The 24,076-nt window shown below is 38.7% G+C and overlaps 1 protein-coding gene across 1 annotated transcript in view; it reads right to left on the reverse strand.

The window, feature by feature from the left end:
• The window catches only part of limch1b (LIM and calponin homology domains 1b), a 212,840-nt gene that overhangs the window by 2,653 nt on the left and 186,111 nt on the right, over nt 1–24,076 (reverse strand). Inside the window, exons 13-19 of the mRNA XM_059516453.1 lie at nt 23,143–23,165; nt 17,685–17,825; nt 17,531–17,604; nt 17,059–17,147; nt 7,267–7,354; nt 7,010–7,093; nt 6,047–6,155 (exon numbers count right to left, since the gene is read on the reverse strand). Of these exons, the coding sequence (XP_059372436.1) occupies nt 6,047–6,155; nt 7,010–7,093; nt 7,267–7,354; nt 17,059–17,147; nt 17,531–17,604; nt 17,685–17,825; nt 23,143–23,165 (608 nt within the window). The remainder of the gene's footprint in view (nt 1–6,046; nt 6,156–7,009; nt 7,094–7,266; nt 7,355–17,058; nt 17,148–17,530; nt 17,605–17,684; nt 17,826–23,142; nt 23,166–24,076) is intronic.

A 24,076-nucleotide genomic window follows, 5' to 3' on the forward strand; every position in this document is an offset into this window, starting at 1 on the left:
AATGATTCGTTTATATACAGTACAGTACTACAAACACTGTTTATCACATAATAAGGCAGAATAGTATACTGTAATGCTATGTCAGTTAGTACTGCATTGTTCATATACTTTATTTATCACCTGCTGGAGATGAACATACATTGTCCTTATCATATATTAATGTCTTCGTGTTTCCAAAAGTTTCTGTGAAAACGTCCCAAGGTTACGAAAGTAATCCTAGTTCCTCGAAGGAACGAGACGCTGCATCGAACGCTTTGGGGAATGCCTTTGGCGAGACCTACTCTGAATATCGTGTGCAATCTGTCCAATGGAAGGGCGTGACGTCACAGGCGGGGTGACGTAGCGACCAGGAAGCTATAAAAGCAAGTGCTGCGCAGCTGGCTTCAGCTTCGAGTAGGGAAGCAAGCACTAGCAGGGTTGCCGGAAGTATGGCGATGTGACGCAGCATCTCGTTCCTTCGAGGAACTAGGGTTACATTCGTAACCTCGGAACGTTCCTCTTCAGGAGCTCGAGCTTGCGTCGAACGCTTTGGGGAATGATGTGCCCACGTTGCCAGACTTCCAAATCCCTGCCTAGTGTGTATCCGAAGAGCACAGCTAAGGCGAGAGAACAGAAGAGCCAGGAGTGGCTTGCATATCTACAGTAGATTGTAAAATCTGACGAACGTAGAGGGCGTGGACCATCCCGCAGCGTTGCAGATGTCGAAGAGGGACACACCTGCTGAGAAGGACTTAGAGGCCACCATACCCCGAGTAGGGTGAGCCTTGACTCCCAAAGGAGGGGACAGACCAGAGGATTCATAGGATATATTGATAGCCTCGACTATCCAATGACTTAGGGTCTGCTTAGAGGCAGGAAAACCCTTTTTAGGGGGACTGTAGCAAACAAGCAATTGGTCAAATTTTCTCCACAGGGCAGCTCTGTGGACATATGCGTCCAGCGCTCAAACTGGACACATACAATATAGCTTTTCCTGGTCTGGCTCCCAACAGGGAGGAGGGCAGAAGGCCTGCAGTACTATGGGTTGTGGCGTAACAGAGGGAACTTTAGGAATATATCCCGCTCGAGGGGATAAAAATGTTTTTGCCATACCAAAGTGGGGCAAAGTCTAGGTAGGTAGGGGCCATACTGCCCGTACTGGAGGCCTCAGCCTCAGTGCACCACGGAGGAAACATGTAACTAGGGGGTGTCTACCCACTGACTGATCATTGAAAGATACATAGTACGCAGCAATGGCCCCACAGTTTCCACAACTCCGGGCGAAGGGTGAATTTTCTTGCCCTGCACCTGAGAGAGTAGATCTGTCCTGATCGGAATCTCCCATCGAGAGCCGTCGAGGAAAGAAATCAGATCTGCGAACCATACTCGGCCCGGCCAGAACGGGGCTACTAACAACAGACGGACCCCGTCCTGGCATACTCTCGCCAGAACTCCCGGGGGCAGAGAGATAGGGGGAAATGCATACAGACAAAGCCTCGGCCCGATCTGTACCATAGCCTCCAGTCCCAGAGGAGCTGGATGAACTAGAGAGAACCAGAGGGGACATTGCAATGTCTCGAGTCGCAAAGAGGTACTGGGCTATGCCAAACACTCTCCATATCTGCTTCACCACCTCGGGTGAAACCTCCATTCCCCAGACCTTGGCCCCTGTCTCAACAGTATGTCTGCTCCCACATTTAATCTCCTAGGATTATACACTGCTCTGAGTGAGAGGAGTTTGCCCTGGGACCACAGAAGGATCTGGTGTGCCAACTTGTAAAAGGGGCGCGAATGCAGACCCCCCGGTGATTGAAATAAGAGACCACCAAAGTTTTATCGATACGCACCAACACACGGTGACCTCTCAGGTCTGGGAGGAAATGTTTTAATGCTCGATGCACCACTAGCATCTCTAGACAATTGATATGTCATGTCAGATGGCGACCGCTCCACAGACTGTGGGCAGGGTGGCCACTCATGACCGCACCCCAGCCGGTGAGGGATGCATCTGTAGCTAGCATTACACAGCGACAAAGAGCTCCCAGCACTGGGTCCTGATTCAAGAACCAAGGTCTCTTCCACATGTCTAAGGCACGAAGGCATCGCTGCGTGACCTTGATAGTTCGAAGTGGATCCCCCCTTGGGGAGAAACCCTGGGACTTGAGCCACCACTTGTAGGGGTCTCATGTACAGCAAGCCAAAAGGTATCACATTGGATGCAGCTACCATCAGCCCTAATAGTCTCGTAAACTGTTTGACAGTGAGTGACTGGCTTTCTTTGACTCTCTTGACTGACGTGAGGATCGACTTGATCTCAGCAGGAGACAGACGTGTCTGCATCATGTTTGAATCCCACACTACATCTAGAAAGGTGGTTCTCTGAACTGGAGAAAGTACACTCTTCTTGGCATTTAGTCTCAAACCCAGCTCCCCCATGTGAGTGAGAATGACATCTCGATGTCGAACCGCAAAGTACTCTGATTGAGCTAGAATCTACCAATCGTTGATATAATTCAGAATGCGGATGCACTAGACCAGAGCCGCATCTACACATTTCGTGAATGAGCAGGGTGAGAGAGTAAGGCCGAAGGGAAGTACTCAATATTGGCTTTGCCCCCTAAAAACCAGATGCCCCACCAGAGCGACGAGGGAGGAAACTCTGTAACGCCGCCGCCTGTTTGTGCGAGTGGTCTCTTTAGTGACGTGGAGGGATAGATCAGTGGTCCGTCTAAGCTCTTCGATATCTTGGGACTTGATCCCCTCCCCCTCATCGATATCTCCCAGCAGGTCGGGTTAATATGCTTGAAGGACTGCCATACTGTGAAGGCACACCCAAGCCTGACCTGCTGCCACATATCCTTTGGATTGGTGGGCAACGCCGGAGCCTTTAGAGACGATGCCAAGCCAGGGGACAGATCTGTTCAACCTGTGGCATCGCTCTATATTTGACTTTATATATGACTTTCTGTGTGAGAGCGCCCCCGCTATATATATATATATATATATATATATATATATATATATATCAGTGGGGAAAAAAAAACAACAACGGTCAAATATGTACTATTGTGTATTATGTATTGTGTTAATCAGCTACATGTCGGCTGACTCGATTTTCTTCTCATACATTCCCGTAGCATCACAGTGCATTTCCCTGTTGAAGCCGAGCGTCCATTGACTTCAATGGGGCTGCTTTGAACAGTTTTTTTCAGTGCTCTGAAGCTAGAAGGTCATTGGATAAATGCTGCGATTATGTCCCGCCCACGGACTCTCAGCGTCTCTGGAGGTGAATGAGGAGTGGGCTGGCCCGGACTATGGGCTTCCGCGTGATGATTGGAGGATCTGTCGATCTCCTTTTGACTGACAGCGGTCTGCACCATAAGAAGTTGGTGAAGCTGTTTCACGCTCAGTTTCTCAAGTGTATTCGAAAGACAAACTGCGGCAATATTACTTGATATTTGTAAAATGCAGAACCACCACAAAATTAATTTGTTAACTAAGATAGATTGAAAATGTGCACACACACACACACACACACACATATAGTGGTTAAAATGATTTATTACAATTTTTAAACTGAATTTTCCAAAAAATGGGCAAAAATCTTACATTAAACCTTATAAAATTATCCATGGTATCCCCATGAATGAAAGCTAGAAATCTGGGTCTTTTATGAAGTGAATTTTACCTGAAATGCTTTTTTCTTTTTTTGTAAAAAAAAAAAAAGCCTATTTAAATAAATATTTATTTATTTATAGAAATGTAAAAGATTTAAATCCTCCAAAAACTGTACAAAGTTTAGAAAAAACATAAATGAACAGAGTAAAATTCTATTTGTAAAAAATGTAAACATTTTTCTATTACAAAATTAAATGTTATTGTCTGGGGTCAAAAAGACCCAGAGTGTCACTACAAATGAAGACCATCAGAGGGTTATAATGTAGGCGGAAAATGAGCTTTCCCTCTTTGAAAGACCAGCAGCCGCCACTGATATATATATATATATATATATATATATATATATATCCGAGTTCTGATCGAGAGGTAACGTCCGATTCCGATCGAGTCTGAAACCATGTGATCGGGCCCTATTTCCCATCACGTGACCAGATCTGGATATCCCTAATTTAAATCCCTAAGACATTGTGTTATATTTCTGTAACAGATAATTTTCTATTGAATAAATAATCTTGCAAGTCAAACAATTCATTTGTATGTGTGGATCTCTTTATGTGACGGTCAGGAACAAGCTGGCTGTAACTGTGAGTTATAACTTAGTTAAGGTTAGAAGGACTACCAAGACCTTTCATATTCCACCTTACAAAGTTAATGACCCTGATTATAGATGCAAAAGTGAGAGAAAACTATTGAAAATATATACAGAGATTTTGAAAATTGGCAAAAATATATTTTTTTAATTGTGCATTGTACGGTGTATAACCACAAGGTGAGACAAGGGCCGCTGCTGCCATAAACCCAACAACCATTGGAATAGGCTGGCTGGAATACCTTAGCCTGATGCAAGAACTGATAATGCCTTAAAATGAACTAAGATTAGCCAGTCATCAAGATAATTCAGTACACGGATACTCCGGAGTCACAATGGAGACAAAGCTGCATCCATGCACTTTGTGAAGGTGCAAAGTAGCAAGGCCAAATGACTCGATATTGGCATGCTTCACCTCTGAAAGCGAACCTGAGAAACATTTTGAATGGGAAAAAACTGTATGCAATAATAGGTGTCATTTAAATCTTTTGTGACATACCAGTCACTGTCACCACACCAGGTTCTCCCTCACTAAGTCATGGCCTAGTGGTTAGAGAGTTTGACTCCTAACCCTGAGGTTGCGGGTTGTGAGTCTCGGGCTGGCAATACCATGACTGAGCAAGGCACTGAACCCCCAACTACTCCCCGGGTGCCGCAGCATAAAATGGCTGCCCACTGCTCCGGGTGTGTGTTCACGGTGTGTGTGTGATCATTGCTGTGTGTTTGCACTTTTGATGGTTTAAATGCAGAGCACGGATTCTGAGTATGGGTCATCATACTTGGCTGTATGTCACGTCAATTTCACTTTCACTTTCACTATTATCACCATCACAGTCTTCACCCTGCTCACTCTGTTCACATTCCCTGGATTTATTCACCTGCACGTGATACTACTTAGCACTCAATCAAAGAATGCACAAAAACAGCATTACCACTCAACCTCTCCTATAGACATTCACTGCTTTGCATTTACATGCTATTCCTCATTATCTCCCCTTGCTGTTTCTTGTGTTTTGGTCTTGTTTTATAGACAATTTTTTGCTTTGAAATAAACTCTGCATTTAAATTCACTTCCTGTCTCCACTCTGTGTTCCATACTGGAATAATGATTGCTGAAAATTCAGAATAAATTTAATTTAATAATATACTCAATAAAAAAAAAATCTTTGAATTGTAATAATATTTCAAAATGTTACTATTTTACTGTATTTTACTTTATTTCAAAAACATAAAAAAATATATATTAATAAAAAATGAACCACAGATTTTTGAACCTCATAGAGAACCCTGACAGTAAAACTAAATGAAAAGCCAAACATCTTCAATGTGCCATATAAAACCTGATGGTTCATCTGGAAAATATCTCATAAGAATATGGATAATATTTAAACAGTAAAATCCACAACATTCATCACTATAACAGATCTTACATAAACACCAAGAAACTATAATGATAACATATATATTTACATCCACAAAATTGGATTATAATGTACTACGTTTTGGAAGTGTGCATTTACATCACATGCCAATTGAAATAGTTCAGCTCTTTAACGTCAATGCGATATTTGACTGACTGTCAGTGTTCATCAAATTAAAAAAAATAAATAAATACAATAAAATTGTGTGAGGTGTGGAATTCCCTGTTCTTATAAAATTAGAATGACTATTAAAACTGTATAGTAATCATTAAAGTTCTCATCCTGTGAATGGGTCTCTTCAGTGACATTGACAATATAGTGATTATATCACAATATAAGTGGGAATCTGTAATTTTCCAGCTGTAATATGTAAACATACCTTAAAGCACTGGATGTGGAAGTAAAGGCTGAGAGTCTCTATAATCATGGCGGCACCTTTGCCAAGTGGATGACCACAACTTGAACAAAGTTTCTTCCCACTAACAGACCTACACATACACAAACAAAAGTGAATGTATGTTCAAAAATAATTAAATTAAAATTAAGTTATTATTATTTTATATATTATATTTTATATTATCCTTATATTGTCCTTTTGGGGAAGTTGTGGACTAGTGGTTAGAGAGTTTGACTCTGGATTTGAGTCTCGGGCTGGCAATACCACAAATGAGGTGCCTTTAAGCAAGGCAGCTGTCTTTGGGCATGTGCATGAACCCCCACCTGCTCCTCGGGTGCCGTAGCATAAATGGCTGCCCACTGCTCCGGGTGTGTGTTTAGAGTGTGTGTGTGTGTGTGTGTGTGTGTGTGTGTTCTCTGCTGTTTGAGTGCACTTTGGATGGGTTAAATGCAGAGCCCAAATTCTGAGTATGGGTCACCATACTTGGCTGTATGTCATGTCACTTTCACTTTAAATGTTTACATTTAATGACAAAAGTAAAAACAGTAAATTATAAAAAAAAATACTTGAAACTAACCCTAATCCTAACCTTAACCCTATAATGAGTACATTTTGTTAATTAACATTACTATACTTAAATCTATAATTACACTGTGACAAAGACAACTTAAAATAAAGTGCAACAAAAAAATAATAATTGAAAATGCACAGCATCAAAACTACTGGATGACTGAAATGGGAGTGCCAATGCTGATATTTGTTCATATTATCTTATAATGCAAATTTAATTATGCCAACTAATGACTCAAACTCAAATACTGACTCAAAATACATTTACAATTAATTATGTTTTGTGATGGGTGGAAACAGGGAATGAGTGAACATTTAACACTGGATCATTTGGATATTTAGTTGGGATCTCACATCAGAGAAACTGTTCTGTACCTGTTTGGTGATGGAGATGGTTGTGTATCTGTGAATGAAGGTGATGTTGATGAATTTGGTCCAATGTTCTCTACAGAGTCAGACCTGAGAATGGAAAGCCACATGCAGTGTTCATGCACACACACACATGCTCAGAATAATTAAGCTTCAGCAATAAGTAAGAATAAAACAATCAAAAATTATATAATCAACAACACTTTAACACTTGTGTGAGAATAAAGAAATTAATGAAAGAATACATGCACAAAGACATATACCTCCTGCATCCACCAGATTTTGATTGAGATGTATTCTTTTTCCAGGTCTCATTCTGCTGGGGTCTCTGTCTGTTACCCAGTGGCATATCTGTAAAGTAAAGTAAAGTCATTTTTTTCTTATGCAAATTTGAAGTGGTTTCACCAGCATTAAACTCTCTGGTATTCCTCACCTAGGAGTCAAACTTGCGATCCTCGGTGGTCAAATCAGACAGAAGACAAATAGGTATAACTGTGTGTGTGTGTGTGTGTGTGTGTGTGTGAGAGAGAGAGAGAGAGAGAGAGAGAGAGAGAGAGAGAGAGAGAGTTGAAAGAGAAATTAATGTAGGCCTACTATATTTTGTTTAATGACACTAAACAATTTTCACCTCTACAGTAAATAATGTGAAATGTTTGCCTATATAAAATAATACAAGTATTAGAAAAATATGTAATATTATTTTGAATTAATAGAAAGTTTAAGTTGATAACAAATATAGGAAAGATATGTAAAATCCAATGCATGGAAGGCAAACTGGTGCCATCTGGTGGGGGGGAAATTATATTTAATACCAATATATGGTGCAATCACCGGATGCTAGATGCCAGTGTATAGCCCAGTAAATAAAAATGCATACAGGGTTGTACAGATCAGGGGTGTCAAACTCAGCTCCTGGAGGGCTGCAGCCCTGCACAGTTTAGTTCCGACACATATACCATGTAGATTTTAAATAAACATAAATTACTTGATTAGTTGGATCAGGAATGTTTAATTAGGGTTGAAGCTGAACTCTGCAGGGCTGTGACCTTGCAGGAACTGAGCTTGACACCTGTGCCCGATGTACTCATAATTAGGTATACTATATAATTATACTATATAATACAATTTCTATTATTGTTAGAATTATATACATTATAGTCAGAATTAAATACTTTTTTTTTTTTTTTTTTTGCATTAGGATATAAATGAAGACATTATCAAGTAGATTATACACCCCCCCCCCAAAAAAAAATTGCTCTGTATTTTTGTATTTCCCATTTATTTTCACCATGGTCCATTTAGCCTTCGTATGAGCATGTCCATAATTGTTTTGTGCTAATACAACAAGTGCTACAAATGTCAGAAAAACTTAAAGTACCTTTACAAAAATCCAAACATAAAATGTTGCAGTATAAAATGACAGAAGACCACCAGAGGGTTACCTAAAAATATTTGAAAGATATATTCAGTTACAGATTGCATAACATCCTTTTTCAAAAACGTAAGTTTCCTAGACAGCATTTTAAGTCATCATAGGTATATTTTTCTTTTTTAAAGGGGTCATATGATGCTCACACACGTACGATTTTCATAACACTGCCCAAATGTTCAAGCAAAGAAAGAAGATTTGACTTTGATTCTCTTTGATTTGTATTTACAACACTGTTCTGGAACAGTTAAACCTAAATATTCAGATATTTGCAGCGCATTTTATGGAGGCCGAGGACTGTTTCCTGAGAAAGTAGCCTACAATGTGGTGTCTGTTTCTATAAAGTGGGGTAATACAAACTTTGAAAGGACAGCCTGATGCTTCTGACTGAAGAATTTGCCACTGATGATTCAAACGCAACATTTGAGCAGTGTAGAGTAGCGTTACATGTTGTTTGTCGTTTTTCTGATCACAAATGCAGACATGGTTTCATGTTTACGCAGACACATATACACAGTTGCAATGTGTCAAAGGCAGTATAATTAATCATAATCAGTAATTAAAGCTGCAACCAGCGATGAAAGGGCCCTCACACCCAGGCTCACCATCACCCAATGGCTGTTGGGAAACAGCAAACAGTAGGCAATATGCATTTAAAGTGGTTATTGTTTGATAAATGCATCAAATTCACTTATATGTGCCAAACTTCCTGCTGCCATTTAGTGGCGCTATGACTATAACTGGATATTGACATGTAGATGTCCTCAGGCCAGGACTCTTACCAAACATGTGAACATGTGAACAGATTTGACATTGCATGTTTAAGTTAGTGTAAATCAGGTAATTCCCTGTTGCCAAAAGGTGGCACTATAATAATAATGTAATATTGACCTTTAGTTATGCTCAGGCCAGTACTTTTATAAAACGTGAAGTTTGGGTCAGATTGGGCATTGCATGCATGAGTTACAATGACTTCCTGTTTCATAGTATTAATAGCACTTACTAAGTGTTGTTAGCATGTTTGAGAATATTCGTAGCATGTTTAGTACACAATGGCATATTTTACTGTTTTGCTAATAGTGCATACCAGTGTAAAACATGTAATTTCCTGTTGCCAGTCGGTGGCGCTATAACTATGACCAAATATGAGCATGTAGATGTCCTCAGGACAGGGCTCTTATCAAACGTGTCAAGTTTGGGGCAGATCGGACATTGCTTGCCTGAGTTACAGCAACTTCCTTTTCCACTGCATTAGTAGCATGCTTTAGCACTTAGTTAAGTGTTGCTAGCATGTTTTTGTATGTTTCTAGTGTGTTGCCAGCCCATTTAACACTTGTTGACACTTTTTAATATGTTCTTACGAGTCCATAACAGTGTTAACCATGTCACTTCCTGTTACCAGCAGGTGGCGCTATGAATATAACTGAATTTGGGCATGGGTGTTTGTTCAGGATAGAACACCTATCACACGTGTGAAGTTTGGGGCAGATTGGACATTGCTTGTCTGAGTTACAGCCACTTCCTGTTTCATGGCGAAACATCAAATTTTGTCAGGCCGCCCAAAATCTTTACAATTTAACATCACAAAGGTCTTATGATGACCCTCACCAAATTTGAAGATAATCTGATTAAAACTGTAAGAGGAGTTTCTCAAAGTACAAGGCATGGAAATGGCAAAAATTGCACAAAAATCATACAGGAAATTCAAAATAACGTACTTCTTGTTGGGTTTTACCAAGAGACTTTTTTGTAATTAATGGTGTGTTACATCTGTGTACTGATTTTCATGCATGTACGTGAAACATAGCTCGAGGCGCACTCCGTTGTAATTTAACAGGTGGCGCTATCAAGCCATTTTGCCACACCCACTTCTGAAACCTGTATCAGATGTAAATTTTCACCAGTTCTGATGTGTGTGCAAAGTTCACAATTATGTCCCCACTGGGTGCAGCAAATGCCTTTTCTATAGTCTATATGGTATTTACTGTCTTTTTCTCATTGCGTGGGGGGACACGGCATCACAGTATGGTGAGGGGCCTAACATTTCTGTCAGATGCTTGAGGTATTCTGCCAATCACAATTCACTGGATAGCTGGAAAATAAGAGCACACCTTGCTTTTCAGAACGATGAGCTTTGTAAAAATCTATGCATTTCAGAAAGCCGGGGGGCATAGAGGAAAAAATGTATGTAAATAAATGTAAATTATGTAAAAAAAAAAAAAAAAAAAAAAAAAAAAAAGCTTAAACTTAAACACACTGCATTACACCAAATACACAAAATAATGTTCTTTTTAGCAACGACATATGACCCCTTTAAGAATTTAAGAAACCTTACCTAAGAAGTTAACATACTAGTGCTGTCAAACGATTAATTGCGAGTAATCGCATCAAAAATAAAGGTTTGTTTACACGACATGTGTGAATACTACATATTTATTATGTACAGGTGCTTCACAATAAATTAGAATGTTGAGGAAAAATTCATTTATTTCAGTAATTCATCTCAAATTGTGAATTCTCTTAATTGTGATGATTTTGGCTCACATTTAACAAAAAAAAACCAATTCTTGATCTCAACAAATTAGAATATGATGACATGCCAATCAGCTAATCAACTCAAAACACCTGCAAAGGTTTCCTGAGCCTTCAAAATGGTCTCTGACAATCATTGACACCCTTCACAAGGAGTGTAAGTCACAAAAATGTATTGCCAATAAGCTGGCTGTTCACAGAGTGCTGTATCCAAGCATGTTGACAGCAAGTTGAGTGGAAGGAAAAAGTGTGGAAGAAAAAAATGCACAACCAACCAAGAGAACTGCAGCCTTATGAGGATTGTCAAACAGAAGACTTTTAGAGAACTTAACAAGGAATGCACTGAGGCTGGGGTCAAGGCAACAAGAGCCACCACACACAGAAGTGTCAAGGAATTTGGCTACAGTTGTCGTATTCCTCTTGTTAAGCCACTCCTGTACCACAGACAATATCAGAGGCATCTTACCTGGGCTACGGAGAAGAAATGGACTGTTGCCATTGGTCCAAAGTCCTTTTTTCAGATGATAGCAAGTTTTGTATTTCATTTGGAAACCAAGGTCCTAGAGTCTGGAGGAAGGCTGGAGAGGCTCATAGCCCAAGTTGCTTGAAGTTGATTTCATTTTCCATCAGGATTTGGCACCTGCCCACACTGCTAAAGGCACCAAAAGCTGCTTAAATGACCATGGTGTTGGTGTGAATGACTGGCTAGCAAACTCACCAGACCTGAACCCCAGAGAGAATATATGGGCTATTGTCAAGAGGACGATGAGAAACAAGAGACCAAACAATGCAGATGAGCTGAAGGCCACTGTCAAAGAAACCTGGGCTTCCATACCACCTCAGCATTGCCACAAACTGATCACCTCCATGCCACGCAGAATCGAGACAGTAATTAAAGCAAAATGAGCCCCTACCAAGTATTGAGTACATGTACAGTAAATTAACATACTTTCCAGAAGGCCAACAATTCACTAAATGTTTATTTTTATTATTATTATTATTGGTTTTATGAAGTACTCTAATTTGTTGAGATAGTGAATTGGTGGGTTTTTGTTAAATGTGAGCCAAAATCATCACAATTAAAAGAACCAAAGATGTAAACTACATCTGTCTGTGTGCATTGAATCTATTTAATACGAGTTTCACAATTTGAGTTGAATTACTGAAATAAATGAACTTTTCCTTGACATTCAAATTTATTGAGAAGCACCTGTATACTGTATATAAATACAAACACATGCATGCATATATTTAAGAAAAATATGTTACGTTTATATATTAAATATATTTATATGTAATATCAAATATAAGAATATAAATATATAAATGGATATACACTCACCTAAAGGATTATTAGGAACACCATACTAATACTGTGTTTGACCCCCTTTCACCTTCAGAACTGCCTTAATTCTAAGTGGCATTGATTCAATAAGGTGCTGAAAGCATTCTTTAGAAATGATGGCCCGTAGTGATAGGATAGCATCTTGCAGTTGATGGAGATTTGTGGGATGCACATCCAGCGCACAAAGCTCCCATTCCACCACATCCCAAAGATGCTCTATTGGGTTGAGATCTGGTGACTGTGGGGGGCATTTTAGTACAGTGAACTCATTGTCATGTTCAAGAAACCAATTTGAAATGATTCAAGCTTTGTGACATGGTGCATTATACTGCTGGAAGTAGCCATTAGAGGATGGGTACATGGTGGTCATAAAGGGATGGACATGGTCAGATTCAATGCTCAGGTAGGCCTTGGCATTTAAACGATGCCCAATTGGCACTAAGTGGCCTAAAGTGTGCCAAGAAAACATCCCACACACCATTACACCACCACCACCAGCCTGCACAGTGGTAACAAGGCATGATGGATCCATGTTATCATTCTGTTTATGCCAAATTCTGACTCTACCATCTGAATGTCTCAAAATAAATCGAGATTCATCAGACCAGGCAACATTTTTCCAGTCTTCAACTGTCCAATTTTGGTGAGCTCGTGCAAATTGTAGCCTCTTTTTCCTATTTGTAGTGCAGATGAGTGGTACCCGGTGGTCTTCTACTGTTGTAGTCCATCCGCCTCAGGGTTGTGCATGTTGTGGCTTCACAAATGCTTTGCTGCATACCTCAGTTGTAACGAGTGGTTATATCACTCAAAGTTGCTCTTCTATCAGCTTTAATCAGTTGGCCCATTCTCCTCTGACCTCTAGCATCAACAAGGCATTTTTGCCCACAGGACTGCCGCATACTGGATGTTTTTCCCTTTTCACACCATTCTTTGTAAACCCTAGAAATGGTAGTGTGTAAATATCCCAGTAACTGAGCAGATTGTGAAATACTCAGACTGGCCCGTCTGGCACCAACAACCATGCCACGCTCAAAATTGCTTAAATCACATTTCTTTCCCATTCTGACATTCAGTTTGGAGTTCAGGAGATTGTCTTGACCAGGAGCACACACCTAAATGCATTGAAGCAACTGCCATGTGATTGGTTGATTAGATAATTTTATTAATGAGAAATTGAACAGGTGTTCCTACAACCCGAATTCCGGAAAAGTTGGGACGTTTTTTAAATTTTAATAAAATGAAAACTTAAAGACTTTCAAATCACATGAGCCAATATTTTATTCACAATAGAACATAGATAACATAGCAAATGTTTAAACTGAGAAAGTTTACAATTTTATGCACAAAATGAGCTCATTTCAATTTTGATTTCTGCTACAGGTCTCAAAATAGTTGGGACGGGGCATGTTTACAATGGTGTAGCATCTCCTTTTCTTTTCAAAACAGTTTGAAGATGTCCGGGCATTGAGGCTATGAGTTGCTGGAGTTTTGCTGTTGGAATTTGGTCCGATTCTTGCCTTATATAGATTTCCAGCTGCTGAAGAGTTCGTGGTCGTCTTTGACGTATTTTTCGTTTAATGATGCGCCAAATGTTCTTTATAGGTGAAAGATCTGGACTGCAGGCAGGCCAGGTTAGCACCCGGACTCTTCTACGACGAAGCCATGCTGTTATAGCTGCAGTATGTGGTTTTGCATTGTCCTGCTGAAATAAACAAGGCCTTCCCTGAAATAGACGTTGTTTGGAGGGAAGCATATGTTGCTCTAAAACCTTTATATACCTTTCAGCATTCACAGAGCCTTCCAAAACATGCAAGCTGCCCATACCGTATGCACTTATGCACCCCCATACCATCAGAGATGCTGGCTTTTGAACTGAACGCTGATAATATGCTGGAAGGTCTCCCTCCTCTTTAGCCCGGAGGACACGGCGTCCGTGATTTCCAACAAGAATGTCAAATTTGGACTCGTCTGACCATAAAACACTATTCCACTTTGAAATAGTCCATTTTAAATGAGCCTTGGCCCACAGGACACGACGGCGCTTCTGGACCATGTTCACATATGGCTTCCTTTTTGCATGATAGAGCTTTAGTTGGCATCTGCTGATGGCACGGTGGATTGTGTTTACCGACAGTGGTTTCTGAAAGTATTCCTGGGCCCATTTAGTAATGTCATTGACACAATCATGCCGATGAGTGATGCAGTGTCGTCTGAGAGCCCGAAGACCACGGGCATCCAATAAAGGTGTCCGGCCTTGTCCCTTACGCACAGAGATTTCTCCAGTTTCTCTGAATCTTTTGATGATGTTATGCACTGTAGATGATGAGATTTGCAAACCCTTTGCAATTTGACGTTGAGGAACATTGTTTTTAAAGTTTTCCACAATTTTTTTACGCAGTCTTTCACAGATTGGAGAGCCTCTGCCCATCTTTACTTCTGAGAGACTCTGCATCTCTAAGACAAAGCTTTTATAGCTAATCATGTTACAGACCTGATATCAATTAACTTAATTAATCACTAGATGTTTAGCCATTTGTTGCCCCCGTGCCAACTTTTTTGAGACCTGTAGCAGGCATTAAATTTTAAATGAGCTAATTAAGTGGATAAAAGTGTAAAATTTCTCAGTTTAAACATTTGCTACGTTATCTATGTTCTATTGTGAATAAAATATTGGCTCATGTGATTTGAAATTCCTTTAGTTTTCATTTTGTTAAAATTAAAAAAACATCCCAACTTTTCCGGAATTCGGGTTGTAATAATCCTTTAGGTGAGTGTACGTGTTCATATAAAAAAAAAAACATATAAATAAATATACACAGTACACATACATATATAATGTAAACAAAAACTTATTTTGAATTTGATTAATCGCGATCAATCATTTTACAGCACTATAACATACCTTATTTGGTCTAAATTGACTGAGAATGTAATCCCAGAATGCACTGGAACAAGCTCAGTAAACAAAATAATCCATGATAAACAAATTGTGAGAAATGCTTTTTTTTATTCACATTGATTTAAATGAACAATAAACCATCTGATAAAATGGACCTTGTATTTTTGTTTGCTATATATGTATCATTTTACTTATTAGAGTCGTTAGTCAAACAACATGCTAATGTAAAATCCCACTGTCATGATCCAGTCACTGAACTTCCATTAAATCACCACCAGAGGTCATCATCCACAACACAGTAGAGCTGTAATCGGGCCTTAAAAGTTAGGCCCGACAGGACCCGAGCCCGACAGGTTTCGGCCCGAACCCGACAAGTACATTTTGATTGACAGCTTTTTTAAAGCCCGAACCCGGTTACAGCCTGACATTATTTAAATGTGCGCACGCACACATTTCTTTTGCCTTTTGTCAATAATGAGTCATTTATACATGTTTTAACATCATTTATTCATAACTAACATAGACTAGACCACTTCGAAGTTGGAATAAAGAAATGAAATAAGTCCTCTGTGACATCGTAACATCTCAGCATTCTAGACATAGGCTCATTTAGCCTATAAATAGACCAACGCACCAATAAAAACTAGTCATTTTTAACAAATTAAATTAAGATAAATTTTAAATTAAGATGGGTATTTGGCAATAACGAAATTAAGATAAAGGCTCCGCCGGATTTGCTTCACACTAGCAGATGATATTTAATAAAAGAATAATGCCAACATTTGCGTAAATACTCTGTCCACATTATGCATTTAAGACTCAATGAATATTTAGTTATCATTTGAAAAATCATTACTCACAGAGATTAGGCTAGCCTACATGTTTTTGTGGAGGAAAATGATTGAATCCACTGTCGATGGCTTCCGTGCATTCCTGCGCTCACTGATGGTGCGTCATTATTCACTCATTATTTTCATTATAAACTTTTCCACACCTCAGACTTTGCTTTAGTTGCTGCTGCAACCAAAACGTAATCACCAGAGGCAAGCCTTCGTTACACCTACTCAGCATCCATTTTCACATCTTTCTCGCGCTAATCGAAACATATCACATGACCGCTCGTTTACCTCGCAACCCGGAGCGCAAGCCCGAGCCCGACCAAACCCGTCAGGTCCCATCGGGTCCCGTCGGGTTCGGGCAAAGATCTTCAGCTCTACAACACAGACTCACACTACGCAGTACACCTTGGACTACATATCCCATGCTCCATTGCACCAATCACATTCACCTGAAAACAATCACACACAGCTGCCACCAATTACACACACACAGCACAATCATCAAACATGCTTTATAAGCATTGGACTTCCTTTCACACACTGCCGAGTATTGCTCTGCACATATCCCTCCCCTAGCGATAGCTGCATTACCAAGCCATTCTTTGTTTGTTTTCTTAGTCTTGTTTAAGTACCTTGTTTTCATAGTCTTGTCTCTGTTTCTAGTTTTCATAGTCTTGTTTCAGTTTATACTTTTCTTAGTCTTAAGTTTATAGTTTTCATAGTCTTGTTTCAGTTTATACTTTTCATAGTTTAGTATTTTTCTTGCTTTGCCCTGTTACTTGTGTTTTGACCCTTTGCTCTGGATTACCCCTCTTGCTAAACCCTCTGGATATTGTTTGCTGATCGGAGACCTTTGCTTGCCCTTGGGTTATTCTTGTGTCTTGCCCATACCATACCTGTTTGCTCCTGTTTCGACCCTGTCTGTGTTTAGACCATGTCAAGGAAAAAAAGCTTGCAAATGGTTCCGTATGATTCACGTCTCTGTCACTCCGTTATACCCACTAGACTCACCCTGACTAGACGGTAATGTGGGCCGCTTTTCTTGGCTCTGGTCTACTTGTCCTCTCTGACCCAATGAACCACAACCTTGCAGGGGAGAACTGGTATAGGAGAGATAAGTGAAAACATACAGCAAACAATATGTTAAATTATAATGCAGTTTAAAAAAAAAATGAATAGTTAACCTGAAAACAAAAATTCTGTTATTATTTACACTATCAGATTGCTTGTTGTTTTTTTCATGCTACACAAAATCTTGTTTTCCATAATATGTACAACAGTTATAGTTATGATGTCTGTCAAAAAGACCATAACACAGTAGACAGACATGGTCTCTGTGAGCTATTGTTGTGGGAACAAGAGAATTTTATTAAAAAATTGTGTCTCATAGAAGGAAAAATACAGTTCTGGAATTACAATTTAAATTTTTGGGTGAACTATTCCTTTATTGTTTACTTCTAGAGTTGTCCCAGACCTTACTGACATCTGTAAACTCTCTGTCCGTCTTTGGGCTGCTTCACTGTTGCCGACTTCTCTTTGCCTATAAGTTCCAGAGCTCTGATGGAGTGAGAAATGTGGTCAGATTCATTTACACCATCATCAAGCACTTCATTTAATGTTCTTCGTTAAATTCTTACCATCTGCTTCTCCTGTAGCCCCTGTTTGTTTTCTGGCTTAGGCTGGGATTGTAAAGTGCTGTGGGTTTTGGGAAGGGCTGATGGTGCAATCGTTGGGTGAGGGGCCAGAGGGGTCAGGGTCTCTTCTAGAATCTTCCTTTCCTGTATTGACAAAAAAAATAAGTCATGGCAATGCTTCTATGAATCAAGAAGTACAGACATGATTTTTTTTTGTCAGATAACTGAGGCTCATGTTTCAAATTATGTGATTATGTATTTTACATCAATTTACCATAGTATGTTTTCTGCAAAAAAAAAAACTGAAATTAAACATGACAGAAAAAAGATTCTTGCACTGTTTGAGCACCTCATATTAATTTCTCCGTATGTAAGGTCTGTTTTGGGTTCTGTTTCACATTCTTGTTTTCATGTCTTTTATTTTGTAAATTGATTCATGTGTCATGCTTCCCTTGCCCTCATGTATTTCTGCCCTGTGTATGTGTCAATTTCTGATTGGTTGTTATAGTCATGCGTCTTATTCCTTATTGGTTATTGTCCTGTCATGTGACTCAGTTCCGTTTGCTCATTAGTTCATTTTTTTTATTTGACCCTTAGTGTTTGATACAAATAGCCCTCATGTTCCCGTTGTTCTTTGTTGTGTAATAATGGATGTTCCTGCTGTCGTGAGTCTAGTCTGTTCATGCTGTTCAAGTCAAGTCAAGTCAAGTTCTGCTCATTACACAGTAGTAACATTACACAGTAGTAACAAAAACTGTTATAACCAGGGTGTGATTTTTCAGAAAGATGAAGGGATTCCGGTCTATATATCCCTTTAAGTGTAGTTTTGATAATAAACTAGACAAGTTTATTACTTCTCATGGAAACAGCCTTTATTCTTATAATAGACAGAGCACAGAACTTTACCATGACCGGAAGGTGGGGGAAAATTTATGGATTTGCAGATTTGCAGTGAATTTGCCTTTCTACTAGGTCATTAATCCAAGACGATAGAAAGAATAAAATGACAATAATTTGGCAAAATAATGTATTAATACAAACATGTCTAATAGAACAGTGGATAATTTTAATGCTCTGCAGTCATTATGTACTTTTTTTCATTTAATCCAAAATATAAACAAATCTGGCAGAGTTGTGTGTGTTTTTTTTGGGGGGGGGGCTTACCACTGATCTTATTTTGGTATATGATGTATTTTTCCCAGAAAGGAGTAATTGAATATGGTATCAGTGATCATAATATTCTTTTCTGTACTGTACAATAATTAATTAAGATTTAGTAATCATAAAACAGCATGAACTAGGTTGTTAAAAATATAATATTGACATATTTAAAGACAATAGCTGATGATGCTTGGATAAATGTTATTTTTATTTAATTTTTTTTTACGTTTTATTTATTTTTGGCATCCATAGCCTTGTAGTTACTGTGTCGACATATAGCACAACTGCGCTCATGGCGATCCGAATTTGAATCCCGTCTTGAGGTCCTTTGCTGATCCTGCTCCCTTTTCTCCTCCCAGTGCTTTCATGTCAGCTCTCCACTGTCCTCTCACGATAAAGGCATAAAAAGCCCATAAATATAACTTTTAAAAATACTCAAAACTAAATTGAAATTATGAATTTGAATTGTAAATATTGGAAATATTAAAAAGCAGCAATAGGACTCTCTTGATTTATAGGAAAACTAGGAATCAGGTGAACTATCTAAAATTTAAAGCACTCAGAAATTTAGGACAGAAAAAATATAAAAGAGGCAAAACTTAATTTTATTAACCCTTATGTGTTGTTGGGGACGTTTTTGTCCACTAGGGGGTAAAGTTGAGTCTTTTTTGGCCACAACTTTCTCTGTGTTTGAGCTAATGGAATGATTTTTGGTGACAAATCTTATTTTGACCCATATTTTGGGAAAATGCTAATTTTTTTGGATTTTTTTTTTCAAATTCACTACCCTTTCGTTATGTCCGTGGATGAAAACATCCACTAAATTAAACTGCTGTAAAAATGTATCAGATAAATATTTTTTTCAATTTTTTTGAATAAATCTATTAATCAACCTCAGTCCTGATCAAAACTACCAAATGTTTAAAAAAATCCAAGATTTTAACTCTTTAATTACCAAGCTCATAAATGATGCCCCATTGACTTCCATTATAATGACATTTTTTGATCGCAAAGCCATGACACCATATAATCATGCATTCTTGATTGTTTGTGGTTTTCCCTTTTGAGAAGAGGTAAAATTTGTTATTTGTAAAGTTGATCACTAGGTGGAACCATTGACCCTTTAGATAGGCCTGTGCAAAAAATGGCTTAGTTTCTGGCTTGTATATGGAGCTATATGGAGTATAACAACAAATTATAGTGTTTGTGTGTGTGTGAGATTCTTGATTGTTGGTGGTTTTCCCTGTTGGGAAGAGGTAACATTTGTTATTTTTTACAGTTGATCACTAGGTGGGACCATTAACCCTTTGGATAGGCCTGTGCAAAAAAGGCTTAGTTCCTGGCTTGTATATGGAGTTATATGGAGTATAACAGCAAATTATAGTGTTTGTGTGTGTGTGTGAGAGAGAGAGAGAGAAAGAGAGGGTGTGAGAGAGACCTTTGTGCACTTACCTTGATGTATCTGAAAAAAATACTGTTGAAGAAGTAACCAGTACTGGTGGTACTAAACAGTTGGAAAGTGCAAGTAATGGAAACAAAGAAAATTTATGTTTAGGCATCTTGAATAATAAAAATGTGATCTGAATGTGATGCAATCTGATGATACTAAGGCTACTTCCACATGAAGCCAGAACTTTCCCTATCTGATCTTTTTTTTTTGCGTCCACACGAAACCACAAAACCAACACAAAACAATGTAGTATACATGGCAGACAGGCATGTGGTGCTGTAAATTTGCCACTTTAAACAGAGAAGACTTGGACTATGCACATAAACCTTGTGCGCAGTATACAAATGAACATGGAACAATACATTTATTAATCTGTGTTAATGTAAATTAATAAAAACACAATCATTCAGTGTTTGTTCATGTTTCTGTTGCTGTTGCATGACATAGCAGTGTCTGACTAGGGGCAAGACGTGGGCTGATGACGTCATCGTTTCAGAAAATATATGGATTCACTGTCCAGATGAAAACGGAAGGGCGGCATTTTCAAATGTATCCACTCTGGGAACCGGTTTAAAAAATATCCGTTTCACTCACATAAAACACCAGATCCGTGTAGACATAACGCCTATGCGATACAAAATTTATGCATATACAGCGAAACACGTCTCTGTGTGAACGGGGTCTGAGTCACAAGTTTTTATGTGTGAAAATGATGGTAGTTCAAAGGGACTTGCATTTAATGCGTCTCATGAAGATTTTTCAGGAGGTTTCAATAAAGATTCATTGTATATTCTAGAAAAAAATCAATAGTTTTCTGGATGAAACATATGGTAGACACATTGACATAAATGACTTCTCTGATGTAGACAAGTTTGTTTAATTTGTTATGTTTTATCAGAGGGCTGTTGGAGTTGAGGAACTTGGTGAGAAGAAGTGTTTTTGACTGAAAAGCATCTTACCACTACAAGAAAAGGTAAAGCAATGAATAGGAGACACACCCCTTGACGAAAACTCAAAACCATCGCAATTTAACATCACAAAGGTCTTATGATGACCCTCACCAAATTTTAAGATAATCCGATTAAAATTGTAGGAGGAGTTCGTCAAAGTACGAGGCATGGAAATGGAAAAAACTGCGCAAAAATCATACAGGAAATTCAAAATAACTTACTTCCTGTTGGGTTTTGGATTTTGTACAAAGAGACTTTTTTGTAGGTAATGGTGTATTACATGTGTGTACCGATTTTCATGAATGTACGTGAAACACAGTTCGAGGCGCACTCCGTTGAAATTTAACAGGTGGCGCTATCGAGCCATTTTGCCACACCCACTTCTGAAACCTATATCAGATGTAAATTTTCGCCAGTCCTGATGCGTGTGCAAAGTTTCGTGAGTTTTGGAGCTTGTTTAGGCCCGGGCTCACCGGCAGCGAGTGGCTTTAGTATATAGGTGAACTGTGAGAAATATGCATTTAAAGTCATAAATATAAGTGGAATATATCAAAGTATATTCCATATATGTGCCAATCTAACTGTTGCCAGCAGGTGGCGTTATCATTATAATGGAATATTGGCCTTCAGATGTGTTCAGGCCAGGACTCTTATCGAACATGTGAAGTTTAGGGAGGAGAGAACATTTTATGCCTGAGTTACAACAACTTCTTTTGCTATGGCGAGACATAAAATTTTGTCATGGGGCCATGGACACGTCCTTTAACAAAAACTCAAGTTCTACACAATTTTACATTGCATAGGCCTTTAGATTAGACTGACCACAAAAAATACATTAATGTCAAACAATTTCTAGGAGTAGTTTGTTGCAGCATAAAATATGTCACTTCCTGTTGCCAGCAGGTGGCACTTTGACTATAACTGAATATGGGCATGTAGATCTGTTCAGGACAGAAGTCTTATCTAACATGTGAAGATTGGGGCAGATTGGACATTGCATGTTACAGCAACTTCCTTTTTCATGGCGAAACATCGAAATTTGTCAGGCTGCCATGGACACGCCCTTTAACGAAACCTCAAGATCTTTGCAATTTAACATCGCAAAGGTCTTTAGATTACACTGACTAACTTTGGTGTTTATCTGAATAAATCTCTAGGAGGAGTTCGTTAAAGTACAACCCCTGAAAATGGCAAAAATGACACCCATTTTGCAGAGAAAATTCAAAATAACCAACTTCCTGTTGGGATTTGGATTTCCTACCAAGAGACTTTTTTGTAGATATTGGTGTGTTACATGTGTGTACTGATTTATGTACATGTACGTGAAACATAGCTGGAAGGCTGTTGATTTTCTTAGTATAGGTGGCGCTGTCGAGCCATTTTGCCAGACCCTGTTATGAATCTTATATCAGACGAAAATTTTCACCAGGTTTGACGCGTGTGCAAAGTTTGATGACTTTTTGAGCATGTTTAAGCCCTCAAAAATGCGATTCATTTTGGAGAAGCGGAAGAATAATAAAAAGAAACAGAGCAGATACAATAGGGTCCTCACACCATCGGTGCTCGGGCCCTAATAATAATAATAATAATAATAATAATAATAATAAACGGAGCAATTCCGAGAGGGTCCTTGCACCATCGGTGCTCGGGCCCTAATAATAAACAAAGCTGATACAAGAGGGTCCTCGCACCTCGGTGCTCGGGCCCTAATAATAAACGGAGCAGAAACAAGAGGGTGCTCGGGCCCTAAAAATACCAGATGAGAGAAAAAAAAAAGGTTTCCTTCCTTTTTTTTTTGTCTTTCTCATCTGGTATTTTTTTTTTTTTTTTTTTTAAATAAAGCCTCAAGGATGAAGAAAGAAGAGAGAGAGAGATGAATAAATTAAATTTCTCTACTTACATTTTCATTTTTTTCTGCCATATCTGAAAAAGTAAACATGAATTTCAATGATTCATGATTCACTTCAACATGAATTTCATGAATTATTCACTTTATTAATATGGTATATAGTATAAAGTGTGTAAGCGTGTAGATATATATATATATATATATATATATATATATATATATATATATATATATATATATATATATATATGTGTGTGTGTGTGTGTATATATTAGTGGTGGGCATAGATTAATTTTTTTAATCTAGATTAATCTCACTGTGATCTTGAAATTAATCTAGATTAATCTAGATTAATCTAGATTAAAATGGCTCATTCGAATTCTGCCTAAGGCATTCAGAATATGTGTCTTACCCGAATAAAATTGACAAACAGTAAGTCTTTGAGAAGGGGTTTATCAAGCTAGGTGGTGCATTAGAAAATGGGCTCATCTCCTGTTTCCAAAATGCATCACAAAGTGCTTGAAAAAGCTGTAAACTAATTCCACATTGCACAAGGTGCAAACAACCTTACGCCTGTTTTACACATACTCCTTCTGCAGTGCATATGCGTTGCATATTTTTTTTACGCACCTATGTTAACGGATTCCAGTTGCGTTCCAGGAGCGTTGCGTCTGCAAGCAGTGCAGCGATCGTTTACGTACAGAGTAGCGGACTGCAAACGCATCCTGTGTGAAAGTACATAAAGTCTGTGCTGCACCACATACATAACGCACACGGACTGCATACGCACTGCAGATGGAGTATGTGTGAAACAGGCATGAGCAGGGCCATAGCTGGGGTCAGCGGGGACCCGGTGAAGGTTGTTACCAGTGGGCCCTGTATGAAATTGTTTAATTTGTATGTTCGTTTATTTTTATTTATTTGTGCTATTTACACAATGTTTAAGTTTTTTTTTTCAAGTTTGTAGGTGTCAAGGTACAGAAAC

This window comes from Carassius carassius, chromosome 29 (genome assembly GCF_963082965.1).
Source record: "Carassius carassius chromosome 29, fCarCar2.1, whole genome shotgun sequence".
NCBI classification, from domain to species: domain Eukaryota; kingdom Metazoa; phylum Chordata; class Actinopteri; order Cypriniformes; family Cyprinidae; genus Carassius; species Carassius carassius.